This window comes from Mustelus asterias, chromosome 27 (genome assembly GCF_964213995.1).
Source record: "Mustelus asterias chromosome 27, sMusAst1.hap1.1, whole genome shotgun sequence".
Taxonomy (NCBI): domain Eukaryota; kingdom Metazoa; phylum Chordata; class Chondrichthyes; order Carcharhiniformes; family Triakidae; genus Mustelus; species Mustelus asterias.
The window spans coordinates 33,038,485-33,066,175 of NC_135827.1; the positions used below are offsets into that span (position 1 = coordinate 33,038,485).

General features: G+C 46.1%; 1 protein-coding gene across 6 annotated transcripts; it reads left to right on the plus strand.

Moving 5' to 3' along the window:
• The first annotated feature begins 1,365 nt into the window (after window positions 1-1,365).
• hinfp (histone H4 transcription factor) lies at window positions 1,366-27,152 on the plus strand. Of its 6 annotated transcripts, none has more exons than XM_078198983.1 (11): window positions 1,366-1,728; window positions 4,897-5,134; window positions 7,169-7,338; window positions 9,247-9,473; window positions 10,897-11,008; window positions 11,601-11,753; window positions 12,873-12,950; window positions 14,149-14,269; window positions 19,599-19,737; window positions 20,841-20,965; window positions 24,861-27,148. In XM_078198983.1, exons 2-11 carry the CDS (start codon window positions 5,115-5,117, stop codon window positions 25,387-25,389), a joined length of 1,674 nt encoding a protein of 557 aa, XP_078055109.1. In that variant the 5' UTR covers window positions 1,366-1,728; window positions 4,897-5,114; the 3' UTR covers window positions 25,390-27,148. The 6 variants fall into 6 exon arrangements, with proteins under 6 accessions (XP_078055109.1, XP_078055113.1, XP_078055108.1 ...); XM_078198982.1 differs by having other exon boundaries at window positions 1,636-1,744; XM_078198984.1 differs by lacking the exon at window positions 1,366-1,728 and adding an exon at window positions 2,273-3,039.
• The last annotated feature ends 539 nt before the right edge of the window (window positions 27,153-27,691 follow it).

Consider the following 27,691-nt stretch of genomic DNA (forward strand, 5'->3'; position numbering starts at 1 on the left):
ACTAATAAATTCAATGGGGATTTCAGGAAAAAGAGAATGGTGAGAATATGAAGCTCGTAACACAGGGAGTAGCGAATAGCATGCATGCATTTAAGTAGGACAAGGTTGATTGAATAAACTCCTGGAAGTTTCATCACATGACATGCACCCATGGCCAAGCCATTTGGTCAGTCAACAGATCCATCCTTGTTTTCCTACTGCCTTCCTGCAACAATTATAGAATCCCTATCGTGCAGAAGGAGGCCATTTGGCTCATCGAGTCTGCACCAACTCTTACCCAAGAAAGCAAAAACTCATTACCCAATTGGATGATGTTTGATTGTCAGCCAAATATGCCTTTTCCCCCCATTTTCAATATTTTTATATCTGGTAAAGCGAAAAGTTCAAAAAAATGACAACAATCTTCTTTCATGATCCTTCTCCAAGGTTGCATGTAGCAGTGTCTTGAGGGTTGATCTTCAATTCCTGGAGACTCCAGGGTAATCCTTGAGAGTTGGCATCCCTAGAGGCCATGTGTGCACATGAGGAAGGAAGGAATAGAGGAAACGTTGACAGGGTTAAATTAAAGGAGGCTCTTGTGGAACGTTTTTTAAAAATTCATTCATGGGACATGGGTATCGCTAGCTGGGCAGCATTTATTGCCCATCCCTAGTTGCCCGAGGGCAGTTGAGAGACAAACACATTGCTGTGGCCGTGGAGTCACATGTAGGCCAGGCCGGGTAAGGATGGCAGATTTCCTTCCCAGAAGAACATTAGTGAACCAGATGGGTTTTTCTGACAATTGACAATGGTTTCATGGTCATCGATAGATTCTTAATTCGAGGATTTTTATTCAATTCAAACTCCATCATCTGCCCTGACAGGATTCAAGCGCCTAGCAATAATACCATTGGGCCATCGCCTTGCTGGCATAATTACCCCGCTTGGCCAGATAAGACCATAAGATACAGGAGCAGAATTAGGCCATTCGGCCCATCAAGCCTGCTCCGGCATTCCATCAGGGCTGAGAAGTTTCTCCACACAATTCTCCCTTTTTTCTCCATAACCTTTGATCCCCTTGCCAATCAAAGACCTATCCATCTCTGTCTTAAAGACACTCAGTGGCCTGGCCTCTCCACAAGCCCTCTGTGACAGTGAGTTCCACAGATAGAGTAAATGGTGCTGGGAAATACTGGGGGGGGGGGCTGTCATCACTATCCTGCGGCGGCGGAACCTTTCCTCGGCGGTTAGAGTTCCAGCGGAACCACCCGGACACTGAAACCAGCCGGACACCATCCTCCACCAATCAGAGCCCAGAGCCGAGCTCAGCCAGTTGCCGATTGGTCAGCCGGTGGCTGGCCCGCCTCCCGAGCGCGCTTTCCGATTGGAGGAAGGAGATGTCAATCAGCACGGATTTCTCCGCCCCCACCCCCCCCGGCAACGGCGAATTTAAGGAGTTTTACATTCGGGAGGAGGTTGTGGATGAACATTAGTAATGGGGGGGAAATATTAATAATTATTAATGATAATAAATAATAATGCGGTGAGTGGATTTTTCTTTCGCACGGCCGTCGCCGATGGAAGGGACTTCGAATCTGCGCAGGCGCGGCGGCGGCAGCGGCGGACGTCTGAGGGGCGGCGGAAGTGACGTCCGGCGCGCGCGTGAAGGCGGCGCGATGGGGGGTTCGCACTTCCGGTGCCAGCCCTGCCCCCCCCTCCCCCCCCCTCCCGGCTGGGGGCTGAGAGCAGGTGAGAGGCGCTCAAGGTGAGGCGGCTGAGAGCAGCTCGCGGTCCCGGCGGCCCCTCCACCCCCTCACACAGCTTCCAGCCCGGGGCTGAGAGCAGGGAGCGGCCCCAGCAGCCTCTCTCCAGCCGGGGCAGCGGGGAGCGGGCTTCATCTTCACTCCCCTTTCTCACCTGTTTGTCAAACAAGCAGAGGGGAGGAGATGGAGGGGGGGGAGGGGAGATGGAGGGGGAGGGGAGATGGAGGGGGAGGGGAGATGGATGGGGGGGGGGGGGGGGGGAGGGGAGATGGAGGGGGAGGGGAGATGGAGGGGGGGGGGGAGAGATGGAGGGGGGGGGGGGAGAGATGGAGGGGGGGGGGGGGAGAGATGGAGGGGGGGGGGGGAGAGATGGAGGGGGGGGGGGGGAGAGATGGAGGGGGGGGGGGGGGAGAGATGGAGGGGGGGGGGGGGAGAGATGGAGGGGGGGGGGGGGGAGAGATGGAGGGGGGGGGGGGAGAGATGGAGGGGGGGGGGGGGAAACGGGGCATAGTCTCAGAATGAGAGGGCTCCTTGTTTAAGCCTGAGATGAGGATAAATATTCCCCTCAGAGGGTCATTGGGCTGTGGAATTCCCTTCTGAGGTTAGACCATAAGACATAGGAGCAGAATTAAGCCACTCGGCCCATCGAGTCTGCTCCACCATTCAGTCGTGGCTGATTTTGTTTTCTCGCCCCCATTCTCCTGCCTTCTCCCCATAACCCCTTTTTAATCAAGAACCTATTTATCTCTGTCTTAAAGACACTCAATGACCTGGTCTCCACAGCCTTCTGCGGCAAAATGTTCCACAGATTCACCATTTAATCAGCGGGTCATTGGGCTGTGGAATTCTCTTCTGAGATTAGGATAAATTTTAATCAGAGGGTCTTGAAGATGAATTCTTTTCTGAGATTAGGAGAAATATTCCTCTCAAAGGGTAATTAAGATAAATATTTCTCAGGGTCATGGACTGAATTGTCTTCTGTGATGATGAGAAATTTTTCCTTCAGAATCATTAGGCTGAATTCTCTTCTAGATTCTCATATTTCTCTCAGGGTCCATTCTTCAGAGAGTAGTGGAGACTGGGCCATTGAATTTATTCAATGTTGCATGGAACAGATTTCACATAGATTAGGATTATGGAGGGGAGAGAGGAAAGTGGAGTTGATACCACAACCAGATCGGTCTTGATTTTATGGATTGGTGGAACAGGCCTGAGAGGCCAAACTCTTGCTCCTAAGTCCTTGATTTCTATGTTCCCATCCTGGAGATGAGATGGTCATCAGTCAGCATATTGTAAGGTCAGTTTTAGTGCTGCCTTGCTGTATCCCAAATGTGAGGCTTCTTCCTCGCCTTATGACCCCAATCTCAATCCAGCAAGATCAGAGTGAGACTGGGGTCATAGGTTCAAGGTGAAGGGGGGGGAGGTTTAACACAGATATCAGAAGGACATATTTCACACAGAGGGTCGTGGGGGCCTGGAATGTGTTGCCGGGCAAGGTGGTGGAGGCGGACACACTGGGAACGTTTAAGACTTATCTAGACAGCTATATGAACGGAGTGGGAATGGAGGGATACAAAAGAGTGGTCTAGTTTGGACCAGGGAGCGGCGCGGGCTAATTGTTCCTTGTTTCTCGTTTCAAGGCTTCATTCTATGATCATCTTGCTGGTGCCAGTACAGAGCGAGACTGCGGATAGTTGGGAACCTGTCTCAGGGGCAGGGAATTCATATGGTGTTCGTGGAAGTGGAAATGACTAGGGTTGGGAAGCATTTTCCGATCAGGGCCATTGTGATCTCCTGGACTCGTTTCGATCGCCTCGGGGTCGGAGAGGAATTTCCCAGATTCTTTTTCCCCATATTGGCCCTGGGGTTTTCACTCTGGGTTTTCGCCTCTCCCTGGAGATCACATGGTCTGGAATGGGGGGGTGGGGGTGAGTTAATAGGTTGTGATGAACAAAGCATCGTAGCTGTGAGGGACAGCTCGGTGGATAGGATATTGGTATGTAGATAGGCTGGAAAATTGGGCGGGGATCCTGGATTCAGGATTCAATCCTGGACCGGGGAGCGGCGCGGGCTTGGAGGGCCGAAGGGCCTGTTCCTGTGCTGTATTGTTCTTTGTTCTTTGTTTGTTCTTTGGGGCCAGAGGTACCAGTTCTGCTTTGTTTGGCAAGGTGAAAATGTTAGAATCCTCCCTGATAGCACTGTGGATGCTGACAAAGGGTCATATTGAGCTCAAAATGTTAACTCTCTCTACAGATGCTGCCAGACTTGCTGAGTTTTTCCAGCACATTCTTTTAAAACTTTCAACAATAGGTGGATACTCTGATTTTGGAATGGATTTGGGGCAATCTAGATCTCCAATAGATTCAAAGTGAAAGGTTTTATTTGTGAGGTAGGGGCAGGGAATAGAGGTACGCTGCAGCTTTAGTGATTACATACATTCTGCTGTAAAAATATATGTAAATACTTTTTACTTAATCTAGTTATAGGTCATTTTAAAATGAGACTAAACATGTGTTCTTGGAAGGCTTTGTGGAAAGTCTCCTCACCAACTCCAATCTTTCTGTTTTAATACTGTTACCTGCCAGATTAGAAACCCATGTGTTTGTGTTTTCAGTGGTATTTTTCTGCCACCTGAAAATTCCATCTAGTGCTTCAGTGGCCCGAAATAGTTTAAATTTTTTTAGTGAAAATAGTTTCTGACAAAAACAGGCAGTGTAGTGAAAGTAGCTCCATGTTGTTGTGGGCGGCACAGTGGTTAGCACTGCTTCCTCACAGTGCCAGGGGCTCGGGTTCGATTCCCGGTTTGGGTCGTTGTCTTCGGAGTTCTCCCCGTGCATGTGTGGGTTTCCTCCGGGTGCTCTGGTTTCCTCCCACAATTCGAATGATGTGCTGTTTAGGTGCATTGGCCATGCTAAATTCTCCCTCTGTGTACACGAACAGGTGCTGGAGTGTGGCAACGAGGGGATTTTCACAGTACCTTCATTGCGGTGTTAATGTAAGCCTACTTGTGACACTAATTAATAAACTTTAAATTGTATGGGAGTTTTATGTCTATATGTTTAAGGGCCATTATCTTCAGTGAGTCAGGTAAACAAAACGGCAGTACGCAATGTCCCTTAAAAACAGTGCGCTAACTGTCCTTTTATATTTTCAGGAATTGTTCAGACCATCGGCACACCCCACTGAAGAACCATTTCCAAAGTAAATCAATCATAGATTCAAATTCTGCATGGAAATTGTGTTGGGCAACGAGGGGAGAACTATGATGGAACTGTGCCCGCTGGTATATTGAGAATCTTAGCATCTTAGAAGATGCAAGCTCTCAGATACTCGAGGTCAACTGGATGAAGGATGTGATTTGATTGGAACAAAATGGCCAAGCGGAAGAGAGGGTAAATGATTCTTGACATAATATCTAGTGTCCTTAATACACCACGTAAGTGGCCAACAGCACTAGAAAGTATTTTGTACAACGTAGTCAAGTGCAACAGAATTAATTGCAAACTCTCTTAACCCCACACTTCTGTGAAGCCAGGAATTATGGTAAGGATCTTCCAATTCCCATAGCCACAAAAGGAAAATTTACAACATGCTCTTCCAAAATTATGATGAATAGAAGAACTTGAACGCGAGCAACCTCAGACCACAAACAAATGTTGATATTAGATTTTGACGAGAGAAGTTGGTTGGTACCACCTTTCCAGATGGGCATTTTTCCAATGCTGTCACTAATCTTGAGCTGTGTATTGACAGTGATATGCTATGGGAGAAATCATACTAATGCCAACATGGGGCAACATGGTGGCACAGGGGTTAGCACTTCTACCTCAGTGCCAGGGTCCCGGGTTCAATTCTGCCCTTGGTTGACTGTGTGGAATTTGCGCGTTCTCCCTGTGTCTGCGTGGGTTTCCTCCGGGTGCTCCGATTTCCTCCCACAGCCCAAAGGTGTGCAGGTTAGGTGGATTGACCATGCTAAATTACCCCTTAGTGTCCAAAGATGGTTAAGTGGATTAGCCATGATAAATGTGTATGGTTACGCGGATAGTACCTGGGTAAGATGCTCTGTCGGAGAGTTGATGCAGACTTGATGGGCCAAATGGCCACCCACTGTACTGTAGGGATTCTATGATCTTGCATCAGGTTGCGCCCCATGCCACTATTGGAAAACCTGTAACTATCGTGGTATGTGCAGCTCAGAACACCCTAAATACAGTCTACATTTAAAACACAAAATGTCTCTTTGTACGGCTGGGTAATTTTTCAACTTCAAGTGGAAAAAATGTCAAACTATTGCGTCTTACTGAAATCGTACACTGTTTGATTAGTATTTTAATTGTTAAATTATCATTTATCAAATGATTTTTAAGCAATGAGTATTGTGAGGTCTTAGGTTCCTCTTTAAGAATTTTATTATTAGTTGCTTAAGTACAAGTTGGATTTTCTGTTTGGACTCAGTAACTTTCCATTAATACTGGAAGAATTTCATGCTCTTTTTCTTTGGGTGCCATAGCGAGCTAAGCTCTGCTGGGAGTGAAATGTGATTGTTGAATCGAAAGCAAAAAATGGTTAACTTTAAAAGATTAATTTTTATAATAGATGATGTGATAGTTGTGTTTCAATGAAAATGTGACGTCTATTTTGGGGTGGTTCACTATAGAGGATTGTGTCACGAGGGTCAAGTAAAACTTGGAGGTATTTTGGCCCTGCTCTGCTGGAGTGGTTTCACTGGGTTTTCCATGAAAGGAAAGTTAAAATTTTTATACAAAAACAGAAAATGCTGGAAAATCTCAGTAGGTCTGACAGCATCTGTGGAGGGAGAGAATAGAGCCAATGTTTTGAGTCTGACCCTTCAAGGGTCATCCTGACCTTGCCCCTCGCACCTTAAACCTATGCCCCCTACTAATTGACTCTTCCACCCTGGGGAACAAGCTTCTGACTACCCACTCTGTCCATGCCCCTCATAATCTTGTAGACTTCTATCAGGTCTCCCCTCAACCTCCATCGCTCCAGTGAGAACAAACCAAGTTTCTCCAACCTCTCCTCGTAGCTAATGCCCTCCATACCAGGCAACATCCTGGTAAATCTTTTCTGTACCCTCTCCAAAGCCCCCGCATCCTTCTGGTAGTGTGGTGATCAGAATTGAACACTATATTCCAAGTGCGGCCTAACTAAGGTTCTATAAAGCTGCAACATGACTTGCCAATTTTTAAACTCAATACCCCGGCCGATGAAGGCAAGCATGCATTATGCCTTCTTGACTACCTTCTCCACCTGCATTGCCACTTTCAGTGACCTGTGTGCCTGTACACCCAGATCCCTTTGCCTATCAATACTCCTAAGGGTTCTGCCATTTACTGCATATTTCCTATCTGTATTAGACCTTCCAAAATGCATTACCTCACATTTGTTATTTCTTATTTGACTAGGTGTGATGTAATGGCTGCTGGGAAGAGTGTGAAGTATGATTCTCTGGTGCTTTTGTGCGAATGGGGCTCGTGCAGATTCACTGCATCTGGAATGGAAGATTTCAGCAACCACATTGCAGGGCATTTAAAGGACCAAGCCCAAGGGGACGAAAATGAAATCGAACCACAAGGTAGGGTCACAGCGCAGTGAATGGTCAGTGTAAAATTATTTTGAGATTGGGGATGGTAACTTCTGATTCAAAAACTTTCTGCAACTAATTTCAGTGTGGCACTGTGTATGACAATAACTGGGAATTAACCAGTACAGTGGTTAGCACTGCAGCGTCACCGTGCCAGGGACCTGGGTTCAATTCCTGCCTCAGGTAGCTGACTGTGTGGAGTTTGCACGTTCTCCCCATGTCTGCATGGGTTTCCTCCGGGTGCTCCAGTTTCCTCCCACACTCCAAAGATGTGAGGGCTAGGTTGATTGGCCATGTTAAATTGCCCCTTTAGTATCATGGGGATTATCACAGTAACTTGGTGGGGTTACGGAGATAGGGCCTGGGTGGGATTGTTGCCAGTACAGGCTCAATAGGTTGAATGCTGGCCTCCTGCACTGTTGGAATTCTATTCTATGATCATCATCATTTGGCGTATAAGAGGCTTTGTTACAGCTCTATTTTTTCCATTGGCCATTTTTCTCCTGTTCAGAGTTATATATGTCAGGCTATGAGTGTCTAACTCCTGAGTTTCCATCACTGCTGCTCTGTTTTGGCTACTGGAAAATATACACGGGTAACTTGTAGTCCTGCTTTAATTGGTGTATTCTTTCTCTCCCCTTTTGCAATGCATTTTAAAGTTACTTTATTGGTTGTAAGACAATTTGGGAAGACCTGAGTTTGTGAAACATTTAGTATTCCGTCCACTGGGGCACAGGGAGCCAGTGGAGTTTGATGAGCAGGATTTAATGAACCAGTGAAATGTTGGATGAGTTGGAGTTTGCGAAATATTAAAAATTTGCACAGCCATTTTCCGAACCTGCAACGGACACTTTGGGAACGTTCTAGAAACAGGATTTGTTTTTTCAGCCATTAAATGTGAGCAAATTCACATTTTAACACAATTCTCCTTACTCTGGAAGAATTGTGTATTGTCTGGAAATATACTTTCATTATTATGTGTATATTGTTAATTTAGCTAAGCAAAAGAGAAACTTTAATTTTAAATTGCCCAAATTCAGACTAATCGAAAGGGAGAGCCGTGCAGTTTTAACATGATCTCTGCTGGCCCATGTTACATCATTTACTGTTTACAAGTGTTGTTTCAGCATTGTGGGAGCAGATGTTTTGTGTTTGCCTCTCTTTCATTTAACATCAGGTACAACAAAGGTGCTAACCTGGTTGTAAATTTGTGGCATTGCTGAAGCAGAAGTTCACATTGTTGTGACAATTTGCTCCCACCGGCCCAAATCAAATGAACCAGCTATTCAAAAATGGCAAGAAAGAGCTTATGAACTGCACAAGTATACCGACATATCCTGGAATAAAGCTAAATGGCTTGTGAGGCAATATCGTAGAACACAATCCAATCCCTCCGCTCTTTAGGATCATAGAATGCCGACAGTGCAGATCCATTTGGTCCATCGTGACTGCACCAACTCTCTGTCAGAGTATCTTACCCAGGCCCTCTTCCCTCACCCTATCCCTGTAACACCAAACATTTACCATGGCTAATCCATCTAACGTACACATCTTGGGACACTGAGGCAATTTAGCATGTCCAATCCGCCTAACCTGCACATCTTTGGACTGTGGGAGGAAACCCACGCATATATGGGGAGAATGTGCAAACTCCACACAGACAGCTACCTGGAATTGAACCCTGGAGCTGTGAGGCCGCGGTGCTAACCACTGTGCCTTACAAACAAGTAGCAATTTAAAAGCTTCAACCTCAGTAATTATATCTTGTAGATAACACTGACTTGGGTGCTGGAGGCGAAGCGCTGTTTTAAAGGTAGGGTGTGGAGACGTGATGAAAGTTATGTTTTGCTAGAGCAGAATAATCCTGTGCTGATCCCGTTTTGTGTATTTGTTCCCTAGAGGAGCATCAATGCCTGTGGGCAGAGTGTGGCTTCTACTCAGTGGAGAGCTCAGCTGACCTGATCCGCCACGTTTACTTTCACGCCTACCACACCAAACTGAAGCACTGGGGCCTGCAATCGCTGCAGGCTCAGACTGAACTTGAGCACTGTTTACTGGATCAGCAGAGCCGCAACGTCATTCCAGAAATCCCGGAGAGTTTTGTTTGTCTCTGGGGCCACTGTGACGTGAGTCAACCATTCAAATCTCAATTGCGCTTCCACGTTCAGTTCTCCGCGCTCTCTCCTGATTTATTTTAATTTTACCCACAAGATGTAGAAAGAAAGGTATTTCCGAACTTCAATGATTTGAAGCATAAGAAAAATCCCTCGAAATGCAGGAAGAACTGTATTGTGTTCGGGGAATGTGATGTTGCCCGGAGGAGGATAGTGACATTCCCAAAGATTCATCCGTGCAACAGATTTCTTGCTCCTTTGTCACCCTTGCAACATCTTTACTGATGCAAATGCAAAACGTTGCAGATCCTGGAAATTTTTGAAAAATATTTACTTGTGGGACATGGGCGCCGCTGGCTGGTCAGCATTTATTGCCCATCCCTAGATGCCCAAATGCAGTTGAGAGACAACCACATGGCTATGGCTCTGGAGTCACGTGTAGGCCAGACCAGGTAAGGACGGCAGATTTCCTTCCCTAAAGGACATTAGTGAATCAAATGGGTTTTTAATGACAATCGACAATGGTTTCATGGTCATCAGTAGATTCTCAGTTCCAGATATTTTTTATTGAAGTCAAATTCCACCATCTGCCGTGGCGGGATTTGAACCTGGGTCCCAAGAACATTAGCTAAGTTACTAGATGAATAGTCGAGCGATAATACCACTAGGCTATCGTCTCCCCTTAGCTGAAATAAAAACAGCAAATGCTGGGAACACTCAGCAGAGTAAGAAGTCTCACAACACCAGGTTAAAGTCCAACAGGTTTATTTGGTAGCACAAGCTTTCAGAGCACTGCCCCTTCATCAGGTGAGTGGGAGTTGTGTTCACAAACAGGGCATATAAAGACACAAACTCAATTTACAAGATAATGGTTGGAATGCGAGTCTTTACAGGTAACCAAGTCTTAAAGATACAGACAATGTGAGTGGAGAGAGGGTTAAGCACAGGTTAAAGAGATGTGTATTGTCTCCAACCAGGACAGTTAGTGAGATTTTGCAAGCCCAGGCAAGTCGTGGGGGTTACAGATAAGATAGCGAGACATGAACCCAAGATCCCGGTTGAGACCGTCAGCAGTCCAGGCGGATATTCCAGAGCACTTTACTGTCAGTGAAGTAGTTTGGAAGTGTAGTCATTGTTTGCTCACGGCAAGCACAAACAAAAGAGAGGGAGAGAAAGTTAATGTTTCAGGGTGAGGACCTTTCATTGGAACTGGAGCATTGGATTTGTTTCTCTCTCAACAGATGCATCCTTACTGATGGCTGCATCAGTTCCTGGGAACTGGCAGAAGCTCCATCATTTGTGAACTAGCCAGCCAGGCCCTATTCTAATCTAAAAGTGAAACTTGGCACAGATTTGCGCGTTGCATGTAACAGTTTTTCACAACACGGTTGAGCTCTGCTGCATTCTTTTTTCAACATTTCTCCTTTCTCCCCAGAGCACTTTTGAGAATCCGGAATGGTTTTACCGACACGTGGACATGCATGGAATGTGTTCGGATCGTGATGCAACCACAGATGCTAATTTAATAATCCCCTGCTGTTGGAAAGGTGAGAGCTACTGGACTGCCCAACAAACTCTCTACTTCGTCCCACAGTTTCTATTTTGCAGACCCACTCCCGTCTGACGTAAGGTGATGTTTTAATGGGAAGGTTCCTGGGCAGGTTAATTATAACAGGCCACAAGAACTATAAGTAGTCTCACAACACCAGGTTAAAGTCCAACAGGTTTATTTGGTAGCACGAGCTTTCGGACCGCCGCTCCTTCATCGAGTGAGTCAACCTGATGAAGGGGCAACGCTCCGAAAGCTCGTGCTACCAAATAAAGCTGTTGGACTTTAACCTGGTGTTGTGAGACTACTTACTGTGCCTACCCCAGTCCAACGCCGGCATCTCCACATCATGGCTACCACAAGAACTATGTAACATCTTCCACAGGATGTTCCAGAGCACTTGACTGCCAGTGAAGTAGTTTGGAAGTGGAGTCACGGTTTGCTCACAGCAAGCACAAACAAAAGAGTCACACAGACTCAACGTTAACCCCGTTTCTCTCTCCGTGGATGCTGTCAGGCCTGCTGGGTTTTTCCAGCATTAGCTGTTTTCTATTTGGGTGCATTTCATTTCCTGTTTTCTGTCTTTTTAGATTGTGAAGCAACTTTCAAAGTGAAATTTAAGCTACGGGAGCATTTACGTAGCCACACACAGGAGAAAGTTGTGGCCTGCCCGACCTGTGGGGGGATGTTTGCCAGCAACACCAAGTTCTTTGACCATATCCGGAGACAAACAGCCATGGAATGTAAGTGGTATTTCTTTGGTACGTTGCAAGTGATTTGGTTTCATAGTTGTACATTTAAATCATTTCCCCAGACAGAATGAAAGCAAATTACTGCGGATGCTGGAATCTGAAACCAAAAGAGAAAATGCTGGAAAATCTCAGCAGGTCTGGCGGCATCTGTACAGAGAGAAAAGAACTGACGTTTCGAGTCCAGATGACCCTTTGTCAAAGCTAAAAGGCATCGAAAGTGGGAGATATTTATACTGCAGGGTGAGGGAATGAAAGATGTGTCATAGCCACAGAAACCAGGGGAAAGGCTGTTAATGGTAGCCCATAGAGAGAATAGAAGGTGTGAATGGCCAAATGGCAGAGAAGCTGAAATCAGAGGGTAAACTGTGACAGATGAAGATGTGGGGGGAGGAGATGGGTGGGAGAGGTAAAATTGAGAAAAGGGGGGGGGGAAAGGATCCCACCCATTCCTCCCTCCCTCCCCCACATCTTCATCTGTCACAGTTAACCCTCTGATTTCAGCTTGGCCATTCACACCTTTTATTCTCTCCACGGACTGCCATTAACAGGCTTTCCCCTTGTTTTTGTGGCTTTGGCTCACCTTTCATGCCCTCCCCCTGCAGTATAAATATCTCCCGCTTTCTATGCCTTTTAGCTTTGACAAAGGGTCACCTGGACTCGGAACGTCAGTTCTTTTCTCTCCTTACAGATGCTGCCAGACCTGCTGAGATTTTCCAGCATTTTCTCTTTTGGTCCCCAGACAGGAATTCTATCTTTGAAACATGGCGTCTTTGTTACCTGAAGCCAATTTAGGACATGGAAATGAGGTGCGTAATAGGGCTCCCAAACCACTGCACCCTGTCAAAAAGCTGCAAATCATTTCTGGAGTGAACTGCAATCACCAGTTGTTAAATAGTTTCTCGAGTGGATTGATTTGTTTCCCCAGTGTGGCAAACATCCTGTGAAATTAATGTGACGTTGATGCAAAGCCACTGACTTCAAACTGGGTTGTGGTTGTGCATGCCGTTTTATGCCATTGACGCAGGCACAGAACCTCACAAAGGCAGCGTGTGAATACAGTACTGAACCTATTACTAAAAGAATCATGTATCGCAATTTTTGTTTCGCCAGACCAACGTTTTCAATGCTCCCACTGTTCAAAGAGATTTGCCACTGAAAGGCTACTCAGGGATCACATGCGGCATCATGGTAAGCAGGGTTTTATGCTGTTGCTTATCCCTATATCCAGGATCTTTGCACACAGACTCCTGGCCCTTTCAGTCACGCTATCTTGAGAATAAAATAGTTTTCACCGACAGTGTGGCACAGTGGTTGGCACTGCTACCTCTCAGTGCCAGGGACCTGGGTTCAATTCCGGCCTTGGGTGACACTGTGGAGTTTACACATTCTTCCTATGTCTGTGTGGGTTTCCTCCGGGCGCTCCACTTGCCTCCCACAGTCCAAAGATGTGCAGGTTAGTGGATTGGCCAAGCTGAATTGCCCCTTAGTATCAGGGTAAATGTGTGGGGTTAAGACCATAAGATATAGGAGCAGAATTAGACCACTTGGTCCATTGAGTCTGCTCCGCCATTCAATCATGACTGATTTTTTTTCTCATCCCCATTCTCCTGCCTTTTCCCCATAACCCCTGATCCCCTTATCAATCAAGAACCTATCTCTGTCTTAAAGGCACGCAATGACCTGGCCTCGACAGCCTTCTGCGGCAAAGAGTTCCACAGATTCACCACTCTCTGTTTTAAAGGGTCGTCCCTTTAGCCTGAGGTTGTGCCCTCTGGTTCTAGTTACAGGGGTAGGGCCCGGGGCCTCCTGCTGCACTCTAGGGATTCTCTGACTCTTGTATGAACATGATTTGTGCTCCATTTTAATAAATCGCAGTCCAAGTAACCTCATCCCTTGAACATTTTTAATGCATTTCACCGTCCTGCAGGTAATTTCCAGGTTTCCCCTCCTTAGCAGTGGGAGCCACTCAGTTGCTGCAATCTGTGAGGTGATTAACAGGGTATTATGGAGATAGCTGTATTTCATTATTACATGCTTATTGGAGCAGATTTGGGAAAGTTCAATACAGAACTGGTATCACAAAACATTGAATACTCGAGTGATGGCCTTTGCACAACATCAACTAAGTAACAGTAATAATCTTTTCCCCATCCCCCTCAGAAGAAAACTCACTTCTCTCAAATCAAGATTGGATATTAAAAATCTTGCGAAATAATTAGGGGGAATAAAACTGGGATGTTAGTGTGATTTATAGTTCCTTCTCTTTTGCATACAGAAGAAGTCAGTGACCCTACACCTCAGTAAACAGTTGACTGTCCCTCGTTGTGAGGACACGCATGAAATACTCAGCTGGGTTTGAGAGAACATTGAATGTTTTGTTTTCTAGTGAACTATTACAAGTGCCCATTTTGTGATATGACCTGCCCAGCACCTTCTGCCTTGCGGAACCACATCAAATTCCGCCACAGCGACGAGAAACCATTCCGATGCGAGTACTGTGAGTACAGGTATGTCCTTCAGTTAAAACTTCGGCCTATATTGCCCAGTTGTTCCTGCTTTCCCAGCTCCATATTACTCTTTGCTTTCCCATAGTACGGATTGGATCTGGTTTTTGCCATGGCTAGTTCTACTTATGGTGATGTTTTGTACCTCTCAAATCTGTACACTTTTGCTGCTGTTTCACAAATCAATCGAAACAAATCTCTCAATTTACCCTCTCATACCCTTCATAACCTCTGATCTTTTTGAACTAAGTGGAGGAAGCTCCACTTCTCAAAGGGTGGCACAGTGGTTATCGCTGCTACCTCACAGCGCCAGGGACCCGGGTTCGATTCTCGACTTGGGTCACTGTCTTTGTGGAGTCTGCACGTTCTCCCCGTGTCTGCGTGCATTTCCTCCTGGTGCTCCAGTTTCCTCCCACAGTCTGAAAGACGTGCTGGTTAGGTGCATTGGCCATGCTAAATTCTCCCTCCGTGTACCCGAACAGGCGCTGGAGCGTGGCGACTAGGAAATTTTCACATTAACTTCATTGCGGTGTTAATATAAGCCCTACCTGTGGCACTAATAAATAAAATTTAAATAACTTTTAATCCTTTCATCCCGGTAAGTTTAATAAGTCTATGTGTAATGTTTGTATTGTTCTTATGTGCTTTCCATTAATGGGGTTCCCAAAAACCAATGAAACAGTGCACATCACATCTTTCCAGTCAAAAACAACTTCCTTTTAGAGCTGCTCTCCAGTAATGTTTATTCATGCAGGCATGGTCCTCTTCTATTTTCCAGCAATTTAGCCACAAGTATTTTGTGGTAGCATATCAAATCATTTTCAAAAATCCATTTAAACCATTTCCACTGCATTTCCTGTGTCCTGTTTTGCCGCATAAGAGTTTTGTGCTATTCAAGCTCATGACCTAATATTTTAGATATGCAAACACAAAACCTAACATGCTTGCAAAAGAGAAGTAATCTGCCGAGCGTCAGACCTTCAAACTTGGCCAGGTAAAAAGTAAAGTCAGAAAATAAAATTATTGGATTGTTTCCAGTTGAAGGGTCACTTCTCATGTTAGCCTGCTGGTACTTTCAAACAGGGAGTTAAGAGGGCAAAAAGGGGTCACGAAATGTCCTTGGCAGGCAGGATTAAGGACAATCCCAAGGCATTTTATATATATATTAGGAACAAGAGGTTAGCTCGAGAAAGAGTTGGTCCACTCAAGGAGAAAGGAGGGAAATTTTGCATCGAGCTAAAGGAAGTGGGTGAGATCCTTAATGAGCACTTTGCATCGGTATTCACAAAGGAAAGGGACACGACGATTGATGGTGTCTTGGAAGGGTTTGTAAACCCTCTAGAGCAAGTCATCATTACGAGGGAGGAAGTGTTGGGTGTATTAAAAGGCATTAAGGTAGACAAATCCCCATGGCCAGGTGGCATCTCTCCCAGGTTACTGAGGGAGATTAGGGAGGAAATTGCTGGGCCTCTAACAGAAATCTGTGTTTCCTTGTTGGCCACAGGTGAGGTACCAGCGGATTGGAGAATAGCCAATATTGTCCCGTTATTTAAGAAGGATAGCAAGTATAACCTGGGTAATTATAGACCAGTGAGCGTGACGCCAATGACAGCGAAATTGTTGGGGAAGATTCTTAGGGATAGGATCTATACACATTTGGAGCTGAATGGTCTTATTAGCGATCAATAGCATGGTTTTGTATCTGGGAGGTCATGTCTCGTTAATTTGATTGGAGATTTTTGAAGAGGTGACTAAAATGATTGACGAGGGAAGGGCCATGGATGTTGTCTACATGGACTTCAGTAAAGCATTTGACAAGGTCCCTCATGGCAGGCTGGTGCAAAAGATAAAATCACAGGATTGGGGGTGAACTAGCTGGATGGATTCAGAACTGGCTTGGCCATAGAACACTAAGAAGTCTCAACACCAGGTTAAAGATCAACGGGTTTATTTGGTAGCACAAGCCACAAGCTTTCGGAGCGCTGCTCCTTCATCAGGTAAGTGGGAGTTCTGTTCACAAATAGGGCATATAAAGACACAAACTCAGTTTACAAAATAATGGTTGGAATGCAAGTCTTTACAGGTAATCAAGTCTTAAAGACACAGACAGTGTGAGTGGAGAGAGGGTTAAGCACAGGTTAAAGAGATGTGTATTGTCTCCAGCCAGGATAGTTAGAGATTTTGCAAGCCCAGGCAAGTCGTGGGGGTTACAGATAGTGTGACATGAACCCATGATCCCGATTGAGGCCGTCCTCGTGTGCGGAACTTGGCTATCAGTTTCTGATCAGCGATTCTGCGTTGTCGTGTGTCGTGAAGGCCGCCTTGGAGAACGCTTACCCGAAGATCAGAGGCTGAATGCCCGTGACTGCTGAAGTGTTCCCCAACAGGAAGAGAACACTCCTGCCTGGTGATTGTCGAGCGGTGTTCATTCATCCGTTGTCGTAGCGTCTGCATGGTCTCCCCAATGTACCATGCCTTGGGACATCCTTTCCTGCAGCGTATCAGGTCGACAATGTTGGCCGAATTGCAAGAGTATGTACCATGTACCTGGTGGATGGTGTTCTCAAGTGAGATGATGGCATCTGTGTCGATGATCTGGCACGTCTTGCAGAGGTTGCTGTGGCAGGATTGTATGGTGTTGTGGTCACTGTTTTCCTGAAGGCTGGGTAGTTTGCTGCGGACAGTGGTCTGTTTGAGGTTGTGCGGTTGTTTGAAGGCAAGAAGTGGGGGTGTGGGGATGGCCTTTGCGAGATGTTCGTCTTCATCGATGACATGTTGAAGGCTCCACATTCCAACCATTATTTTGTAAATTGAGTTTGTGTTTTTATATGCCCTGTTTGTGAACAGAACTCCCACTCACCCGATGAAGGAGCAGCGCTCCGAAAGCTTGTGGCTTGTGCTACCAAATAAACCTGTTAGACTTTAACCTGGTGTTGTGATTCTTCTTACTGTGCCCACCCCAGTCCAACGCCGGCATCTCCACACCTTGGCCATAGAAGACAGAGGGTAGCGGTGGAAGGTTGTTTCTCTGAATGGAGGTCTATAACTAGTGTTAGAATAGAAACCCTACAGTGCAGAAGGAGGCCATTCGGCCCATCGAGTCTGCACCGACCACAATCCCACCCAGGCCCTATCCCCACATATTTACCCGCTAATCGACACATCTCAGGACTCTAAGGGCCAATTTTTAACCTGGCCAATCAACCTAACCCGCACATCTTTGGACTGTGGGAGGAAACCGGAGCACCCGGAGGAAACCCACGCAGACACGAGGAGAATGTGCAAACTCCACACAGACAGTGACCCGAGCCGGGAATTGAACCCGGGACCCTGGAGCTGTGAAGCAGCAGTGCTAACCACTGTGCTACCGTGCCGCCCCTGATTCCGTAGGGAATCAGTGCTGGGAGCTCTGCTGTTTGTAATATATATAAATGACTTGGTAACAGGTTGGGTTAGCAAGTTTGTAGATGATACTAAGATTGCTGGAGTTGCGGATAGTGATGAAGATTGTCAGAGAATGCAGTAGGATATACATAGTCTGGAAAATTGGGCAGAGAAATGGCAGATGGAATTTAATCTGGACAAATGCGAGGAGATGCACTTTGATAGATCCAATTCAGGTGGGAGCTATAAAATAAAAGGCAGAACCATCTGGAGCCTCGAGACAGAGATCTGGGAGTGCAGGTCCACAGATCCTTAAAAGTGGCATCACAGGTGGAAAAGGTGGTGAGGAAAGCACATGGCATGCTTGCCTTCATTGGCCGGGACATCGGGTATAAAAGTTGGCAAATTATGTTGCAGTTATATAAAACGTTGGTTAGGCCACATTTGGAATACCGTGTCCAATTCTGGTCACCACCGTACCAGAAGGATGTGGAGGCTTTGGAGAGAGTACAGAAAAGGTTTACTGGGGTGCTGCCTGGTATGGAGAGTATTAGCTGTGAAGAGAGATTGAATAAACTTGAATAACCTGCCTGTTCGTGTGTCTATCCAGATAAGTCTTAAATGTCGCTAACGTGTCTGCCTCAACCACCTCGCTTGGCAGTGCTTTCCAGGCCCCCACCACACTGTGTATAAAAATAAAATCCCCGGCACATCTCTACTGAACCTTCCCCCACCCTTACTTTGAACTTGTGCTCCCTCGTAATTGCCATTTCTGCCCCGGGAAAAAGCTTCCAGCTGTTCACCTTATCTATGCCCCTCATAATTTTATAAAATTATATCAGGTTGCCCCTCAGCCCTCCATCTTTCCAGGTAGAACAATCCCAGTTTATTCAATCTCTCTTCATAGTTAATACCCTCCAGACCAGAGGCTCAAGGTCCCGTGAAAGAGAGAACTACTCCTCATCTCTGAATAAATGAGCAACCCTGTATTTTTAAACAGCGACTTCTAGTTTTAGATTCTCCGACAGGAAGAAACATCCACCCTGTCAATACCCCTCAGGATCTTAACAGTTTTGACGAAGTCGCCTCTTACTAGGCAGTTTAAATGCCCTGCAATTACACTTACCCATCATTCTATTGACTCTACAAATGAAATTTACTTTCCACCCTTCAGCAGCCTGTAATCCGTGCAGGTACTGTGGCCAATCTGCTATCCCACAGTCTGATTGAAAAATGTCTGGTTGGATAACTTCTCTTTAGCCTCTCTGATAGAATAGGATGTTACTTTTTGAAATTTAAACCAGTGGAGAATCCTTGTATTTTCACTGAGGTCTTTACTGATTTTTCAACAGAATAGAGATCTATTCTGCTTCAACAAAATCTCCGCATTTGAGAAAGCAAGCATTCCTGGTGACGAGTCTTCAGTTCTGTGCCGCAATTTGCATTGTGGCCGTACAATATTATTAGTGAGTTTTGAGAGCTGTGCAAAGATATTGTAGGGAGGTATTTGATTTGATTTATTGTTGTCACATGTATTAGTATTAAGTGAAAAGTATTGTTCCTTGCGTGCTATGCAGACAAAGCATACAGTTCATAGAGGAGGAAAGGGGAGAGTGCAGAATGTGGTGTTAGTCATAGCTCGGGTGTAGAGAAAAATCAACTTAGTGCGAGGTAGGTCCATTCAAAAGTCTGACAGCAGCAGGGAGGAAGCTGTTCTTGAGTCGGTTGGTATGTGACCGCAGACTTTTGTATCTTTTTCCCGACGGAAGAAGGCGAAAGAGAGAATGTCCGGGGTGCCTGGGGTCCTTGATTATGCTGGCTGCTTTGCTGAGGCAGCGGGAAGTGTAGGCAGAGTGAATGGATGGGAGGCTGCTTTGCTGATGGATTGGGCTACATTCACGATCTTTTGTAGCTTCTTGCATTATTGCTGTAATGTGTTTCCTCCCAGCTGCAAGAACCTGGTGGATCTAAGAAAGCATTTGGATACACACAGCGAGGATCCAACTTATCGCTGTGAGTTTGCAGGTTGCACGTTCAGTGCACGATCCCAATATTCCATCAAGTCTCATTACAGGAAGGTCCATGAGGTAAGCAGTTGAAGGCAGTGTAAAATCTTGCTACTTTTTTAGGAAAGTGGAATCTGTAATGCCCAACAGCACTGCCAATCCACCTGTAAGGCCACGGCCCTCCACCTGATATGGGCTGTTGTATCGATAATGAGATCGTATTGTAACCCTTGCAGTGATATGATGTTTGATCACTGTTAACACCAAATTAAAGTGTTAATGAAAATTTTAAACCGGACTAAATTCGTGTTGTATTTGACTATTGCATATCAGAAACACTAGTTTTGACTTCCTGAAAGGTCCCTTTTCCTTGGAGGGAGTGGAGTAGGTGACTAAATTGATCTTTCCAGGCATGTCCATCATATATGGTTGTTGGTGAGAGCAGGATTTCTGTGTTTTCTCTCTTGCACCTTTCCTTGATTTATCCCACCCTATGTAGAACCGGAAAAGCAGGCACATGAGCGGTTTGGTCTTGAGCAGCTCTGAATCGCTCTACTAGAGCATGTTTGTGGCAGCAGTTTGCTGGCACTCATTCTTTTTCCACCATATTAGTTTCAACTGCATATTAATTTGGCTCTTTCACACAGGCGCTCAGTTGCTCTCCGATTGTCAGGAGGATTGGATAGTCAGAAGCTTTTTCCCAGGCTGGAAGAGTCAATTACTGAGGGGCATAGGTTTAAGGTGTGAGGGGCAAGGTTTAATGGAGATGTACGAGACAAGTTTTCTTTACACAGAGGGTGGTGGATGCCTGGGACTCACTGCCGGGGGGGAGTGGAAGCAGATATGGTAGTGACTTTTAAGGGGCGTCTTGACAAATACATGAACAGGATGGGAATAGTGGGATATGGCCCCCAGAAGGGTAGGGGGTTTTAGTTCAGTCTGGCAGCATGGTCGGTGCAGGCTTGGAGGGCCGAAGGACCTGTTCCTGTGCTGTAATTTTCTTTGTCCTCTTTTCATTACCTAATTTTGGAACCAAATTGCACTAATTCTTCATTATGGTTATAAATATTTCTACTCCCTACTTATTGTAGGGGCTCAGTCTTTCTAATGAGTTATGGCTGGCATTTATCTTCAAAGTCTTAACACATGATTTGGGGTAACTGTGCACATTGTGACTTTCCCAGGGAGATTTGGAACCCAGATACAAATGCCATGTTTGTGACAAATGTTTCACCAGAGGTAACAATCTGACTGTGCACCTCAGGAAGAAGCACCAGTTTAAGTGGCCTTCAGGTCACCCACGATTCAGGTGTGTTGGCCTTTCATGTGCTTTTAACGCTTTTTCATTCTGGGTTTCATGTTGGGTGGGATACAGTTTGTTAAATGACAGGGGAGGGTCCGTTGCCAATCTAATGAGCAAGAATTGGGGTAGCAAACCAGCTGACGTCCTGTTTCTTCCCTGCCTCACCCCCATCACTCCTGTGTCCGGGAATTCTTAAATTTACAAAAGCAAGTTTGTATGTACGTACATTTTTTTTCCCCTATTAAGTATGACGGCGACCTTGACCTGGATAATTCATTTTAAATAGAAGTCAAACTATAAATGATTTGTACGTGTGCCTGTCCACGGGCAGTGAATTTACTTCCATTTCAAAATAGTAACTGCTTGTGCAGATTTACACCGTGTAAATCTTCCAACTGGAAAGAATTGTGAACTTTTAGGATGGGATGGTGAGTCAGAGTTTGTTGAGTTGTTTACCTTTACTGTATCTAGGTTGAAGTCATATGATCCCAAGGAAACTGGGTCAAGTTACTGTCCTTTCATATTTCTTCCGGTTTAAAAACAGAAATTGTTAGTGTGGGATTTCTTACCAGAGCTAAACTGGGGACTCGGAGCACTGGTGGTTCAGTGGGAGGCCCGGGTTCGACACTCGGCCAATGCAAGACTGGTCTTTAATTCCTCTCCTTGTTCTTGCTACTGTGTTACTTACACTTCATCTCCACGTTAGCTGCCTGGGACGGTACGGTGGCACAGTTGTTAGCACTGCCGCCTCTCAGCACCAGGGACATGGGTTCAATTCCGGCCTCGGGTGACTGTGGAGTTTACACGTTCTCCCCATGTCTGCGTGGATTTCCTCCGAGGGCTCTGGTTTCCTCCCACAGCCCAAAGAAGAGGGGTTAGGTGGATTGGCCATGCCAAATTGACCCTTGGTGTCAGGGGGAATAGCAGGGTAAATACGTGGGGTTCTGGGGATAGGGCCTGGGTGGGATTGTTGTCAGTGCAGGCTCGATGGGCCGAATGATGTTCTTCTGCACTGTTGGGATTCTATGAAATTCCAATTTTGCTGCTTTATTTATTGGATTGATGGGAGGCATCTCTTTGACCGAATCAAATGAGTTAATACAGCCACAACTCAGCAATACAAAGTTGTCCAAAGTCTGGCACTGAGTGAGTCAGCAGTCTCAGTTTCAATGACCATTGGAATGGCTGCTTTGGGAAATGGAGCTGCTTTGGATCGAGCAGTTGTTATTTGGCTGTGCTAAGGGATCTTCACTATGTATCGAATTATTCCAGCTGTGTCCCGCAGAAAGCTGTTTCATTCCTCAGAATGGCCTTGAAATGAAGAACGGTTTCTGTTTTAGAGTCCCTTTCAGATTTGAACAAAATGTGTCAGGAAAGACAAAAAATGTGCAGTTATTAATTTGGGAACAGTGAGATATGGGGAAATGGTCCAGTGACGTGACTAATCTGAATCTTAACTCCATCCACCCGACTTGGCTTACAAAAACTATTGATCTCGGGTTGGAGATTGTTAATTGAACTAGCATCTGCTGCTTTTTTGTGGAAGAGTGTTCCACGCTGCCCACACCCTTTGTGTGAAAAAATGAGGACAATTCTCCCAAAAGTGTTGAATTGGTGGGAAAACTGGTCTAGATCACAACTGTTTTTCCAGTGCAACTTCAGACCTGAATTTCCCCACTCTGTGCAATGCAGAGGTCACAATCGTGAATCTCATTAAAGGGCTGGGGGGGGGGGGGGCGCTATTCGCGTCGGAGTCTGACAGTTCCGGAACTCTGCACATGCGCAGTCGTCCTGATCTGTCAGTCTTCCCGTTTGCTGGCCAGCTCGATCGTGGCCTTCATGACAATATCCGTGCCAGCCCTGACCCCTGTCCCGAAGCGCTCTGATGTCTAGCCCCCTGCATCCAGCAGTGGCAGGCCCCCTAACAGACCACTGCCCCCCCAACAGCCTACCCTGATCGCTGGCCTCCCTCCAACCCAGACTGATCCCCATGCAGACTGGCAGTGGGACGCCCCACCCCTTGGCACTGACCCATGCCCGATGGGCTGTGCCAAGGTGTCCCCTAGGCATGGGCACTTTGCCCCTTGGGCAGTATCAGGAGGCACAAGCTGGCATTGCCAAGGGGCACATCAATCCTCTGCTGCCCGACCCCATGGGGGGTCCTGATTGTCCCCCCCTTCACTCCAGCGGGGTCTCCCGCTAGTTCCCCGAACGTGGGAAGCTACTCTAAACTTGGCCGGAGTGAAGTACTCCAGGCGGGGTGGGAGATGCTAACTTGCCGGGCCCAATAATCACGTGCAAAATAGATTTAAAATACATTAAAAACAGATTTAAATCACTTACCCCTCTCCCCGCCGGTTTCCAGCGCGGTCCCGACTGCGACTGTTCCCTGGCTCTGGGAAATGCGCATGCGTCGCGAACGCAGACGCAAATCTGGCGAAATGGCCAACGCGCGATTCTTCTGACCGGACCCACCAGAAAATTTACGGGTCGCAATGGGAGAATCACCCTCAATGTTTCCTAACTTCTCTCCTGAATGTCCATGCTCTGGTTTTAAGGCTATGTTTCCATAAGATCATAAGATATAGGAGCACAATTAGGCCATTCAGCCCATCAAGTCTCCTCCGCCATTCAATCATAGCTGATATGATTCTCATCACCATTCTGCTGCCTTCTCCCCGTAACCCTTGATTCCCTTATTAATCAAGAACCTATCTATATGTGTCTTAAAGACACTCAATGACCTGGCCTCCCCAGCCTTCTGTGGCAACGGGTTCCACAGATTCATCACTGTGGCTGAAGAAATTCCTCCTCATCTCAGTTTTAAAGGAGCATCCCTTCACTCTGAGGTTGTGCCCTCGAGTTCTAGTCTCTCCCACTAGTGGAAACATTCTCTCCATGTCCACTCTGTCCAGGGCCTCTCAGTATTCCAATCCCTCCCCCCCCCCCCCCCCCTCATCTTTTTAAACTCCATCGAGCATAGACCCAGGCGGCTCAACCGCTCCTGATATGCCAAACCCTTCATGCCTGGGATCATTCTTGTGAACCTCCTTGTCCTGTCTGGAGGTAATGTGCCTAAACTGGTCAGTGGAGGAGAAACAAATTGAGGTGCCTGTTTTTTTTGATTACTTGCTCGTGGAAACAATGGGCACATCTTCTGGCAGAAAAGTAGCTTTGATCTGGACTGGTGTATTGTTTTGCCCAGGACTGAACATAGGTTTATGGTCAGCTGTTCCCAACCTTTAATGACCTCACTCAGAAAGGCACTCGCATGGTTTGTAAGGTATGTTGGCACAGCGCACTGATGCACTTGTCCTGGGTTCATATCTGTCATTTCCCACAGCAGTTCATGAGCATTAACTATTATTACAAATCAATAATTTGCATGGAGTGGGAGAAATAAAACTTCTCCCTGCTGACAAACTTCTCCTGACCCTGGTATCTTGCTTGAAAAGGACTAGGAGAAGGTCATAGAATCCCTACAGTGCAGAAGAGGCCATTCGGCCTTTTGAGTCTGCACCAACTCTCTGACAGAGCATCCCACCCAGGCCCCCAAACATTTCCCATGGCTAATCCATCTAACCCGCACACCTTGGGACTCTGAGGGGCAATTTAGCATGGCCTATGCGCCTAACCTGAGCGTCTTCCGGACTGTGGAAGGAAACTGGAGCACCCGGGGGAAACCTACGCAGACGTGGGGAGAACGTGCAGACTCCACACAGACAGTCACCCAAGACTGGATTTGAACTCGGGTCCCTGGCACCATGAGGCGGCAGTGCTAACCGCCATGCCACTCGGGTCCCCTCTCTTGGCTGAGGAACTTTACAAGTTGTCAGTAAAGCAGAGAAAAATACCACAAATTGCATGTTCTCACCTTTCCCATTAATGTTCATTCATACAGGTACAAGGAGCATGAAGATGGCTACATGCGTCTGCAGTTGGTACGTTACGAGAGTGTCGAACTGACAGAACAGCTGATGAAAGACCGGGAAAAGCAGGATGGTCGTGTGGACAGCACGTCGGAGAGTTTGGTTTTGTCAGAAGCAAACCTGAGAGGGATTATACTGGAACCAATAGAGGAAACAAACAGTGAGGAACCTGACCCAGGGAGGCAGAGCCCTGACGCTCTGAACTATTGTACGCCCGAGTACGTGGAACATCCCAATCATGATGAGGCCGCTGGTGGGGACCACCCCCAGGAATCACCGTTGGATTCCCCCGACTCGAGTAAAAATCCCATAATTCGAGTGGTCAATCGGACGAATGAGCACGGAGAAAGTGAAACCGTTTACTACGTTCTGACCAATGCACCGCATACCCCAGGGAACACAGACGTATCTGGTGAGGACATGAATATGGAGATTGAGGGAACCTCCGCTGACAATATAGAAAAGACTGCGGAAGAACTAGGCATTCAAATAATTGGCTAGGATTAACCACCCACGCACTTCACCACTTTTCTCGACGCAAGTTTCAAGCCGTGATCTGACCTGTATATTCTGTTTTACTTTTGAGTCCGGAATGAGCTTTTGCTGCAATGCTGTATCGATTTTGGGTTGGCCAACATGGGGCTGTATTATATATATATATCATGTTTCTTTTTAATTTACCCTTCCCTTCAAAATCAGTGGTTCATTACGTTCTACCCGTAGCGTTGTCAGGCGCGGTGCAGTCCCTACTAAATTATGCTTTAAACATTAGGTCAAACTATTCTGTTGGAAAATAAATTTTGACGGCTAGTGGGTGGTCAGTGTGAATACAGCAAATACCAGCAATTGTATTTTTATTGTGTAAAAGTGCTCTGGAATTATTACTGTTCATTTTCGTGAAATGCACTATGTTTATTGCCCTGCAATCCTTTTCATAAACAATTATAAAATAACTCCTCCTCCTTACTCTTGTAGGATTTACTGTTGCCTTCAGGTACTGCCATTATTTTCCTCCTCCCTTCAGGTACCATGCCCAAAGATAGCATTGGCAGTCACTGTCCGTGATTTATGTTTTGTGCTGCAGTGGTTTGCCGTTGCCGCCGCAGTATGGTTGACCAGGAAGCTCTCCACAGTCTTACTGTCTGCCGTCAGGCATTTTGGAAGGGTCTACAGGCTGATAATCAACCTGTTTGATCACGTTATCAACACACCTTCCTCAGCCATCAAGTTCTGACGTGGAACTTGAACCTGAAGCTCCCAGTCCTGAGGCAGGGGTGCTAACCACTGTGGCCACACGTCCTCCACCTTTTCTTTACACGGGAATAGCAACATGATCGCTGAAATGTTTGAAATTCTTTCACTTGTGAGCCCTTGATCTCTGCTAGCTTGATGTAGAAGCATTAGAGAGTGCCACAAGGACCCAAATGTTTACCGTGCTGTAACTGTAGTATCTTGCCATGTCATGCTCCAGTTGTTAAGGACCTGTTCTGGTTCAAATCTTAACACCATCTGAACTCAGTAGTAAGGATGTTTCTGAGTGACTGATCACTCCTTCACCTCATTATTCTACAACGCATCTTTGTGAGTTTGTACTTTTTAACTTTACTTTGCATTGCAACCGCCCAAGAACAAGCAGAATCAAATAGGCCGAAGAGAACTTTATCAAGAACACTTTAATTGAAGATTTAATTCCCTTTGTGTTTGTGTGTATAAACCAGTGATGGGCAACCTAGGATGAGTGAGTGGGCCGCATGAGTGGTCGTGCTCCATCTCAGTGGGCCACAAGATTGAAATCGGGCTTGTTCACTAATCGTGACCCCATGAATAAGATTAAATATGTTTAACACTTGTTGAATATTTCATAATGGGTTATAGAAAATGCTTAATCATTTGTATATTAATAGAACTGTCATCAACAATATTTTGTAAAAACAAAAATATTTATACGTTAGATGCAGAGGGAATACGCTGCTCTCACAGTCAAGGGAGTGCCCTTGCTTTACATGGAAATCACTTCTGTCACACCAGTAGCAAAAAAAACAACATGGACTGAAATCAGCAGAATGTGGCAACCCTGTGCACAGACAACAATCAAATCAAGTATAAAAGTTGGCAAATTATGTTACAGTTCTATTAAACGTTGGTTAGGCCACATTTGGAATACTGTGTCCAATTCTGGTCACCGCTCTCTTTGGAAAGAGTGCAAAAAAGGTTTGCCAGGATGTTTGCCTGGTATTAGCTATGAATAAAGTGGGATTTTTCTCCCTGGAAAGACGGAGGCTGAGGGGGCGACCCGATAGAAGTTTATAAAATTATGAGGGGTATAGATAGGGTGAACAGTTGCAAGCTTTTTCCCAGGGCAGGAATGACAATTACAAGAGGGTTCAAGTTAAAGGGGGGGGGGGAGAGCTTCAGTGGAGATGTGCAGGGGGGAGTTTCTTACACAGAGGGTGGTGGGGGCCTGGAATGCACTGCCAAGTGAGGTGGTTGAGGAAGTTACGTTAGCGACATTTAAGGCTTATCTTGATAGGCACATGAACAAAGGGGGAATAGAGGGATATAAGCGGTTGGTTTAGATAGGTAAATGTGATTGGCGCAGGCTTGGAGGGCCAAAGTGCCTGTTCCTGTGCTGTATTGTTCTTTGTAAATGTCTTCTGGGCTGCATGTGGCCCCTGGGCTGCAGGTTGCCCACCCCTGGTATAAAATAATATTTTGCTCCCAGGTTATAGCCAAAAGTATGATGGAGCCTTTCACTATTTTTACAAGCACCAACAACTACTGGGTCGTAACAAGTGATGTCATT

Bases quoted from the DNA above. Each gene is read 5' to 3' on its own strand.
- hinfp (XM_078198983.1), top strand. From the start codon at position 5,115: ATGGCCAAGCGGAAGAGAGG. The intron at 14,270-19,598 runs GTATGTCCTTCA...GTTTCCTCCCAG, and splicing joins TGCGAGTACTGTGAGTACAG to CTGCAAGAACCTGGTGGATC. The intron at 20,966-24,860 runs GTGTGTTGGCCT...TCATTCATACAG, and splicing joins TCAGGTCACCCACGATTCAG to GTACAAGGAGCATGAAGATG.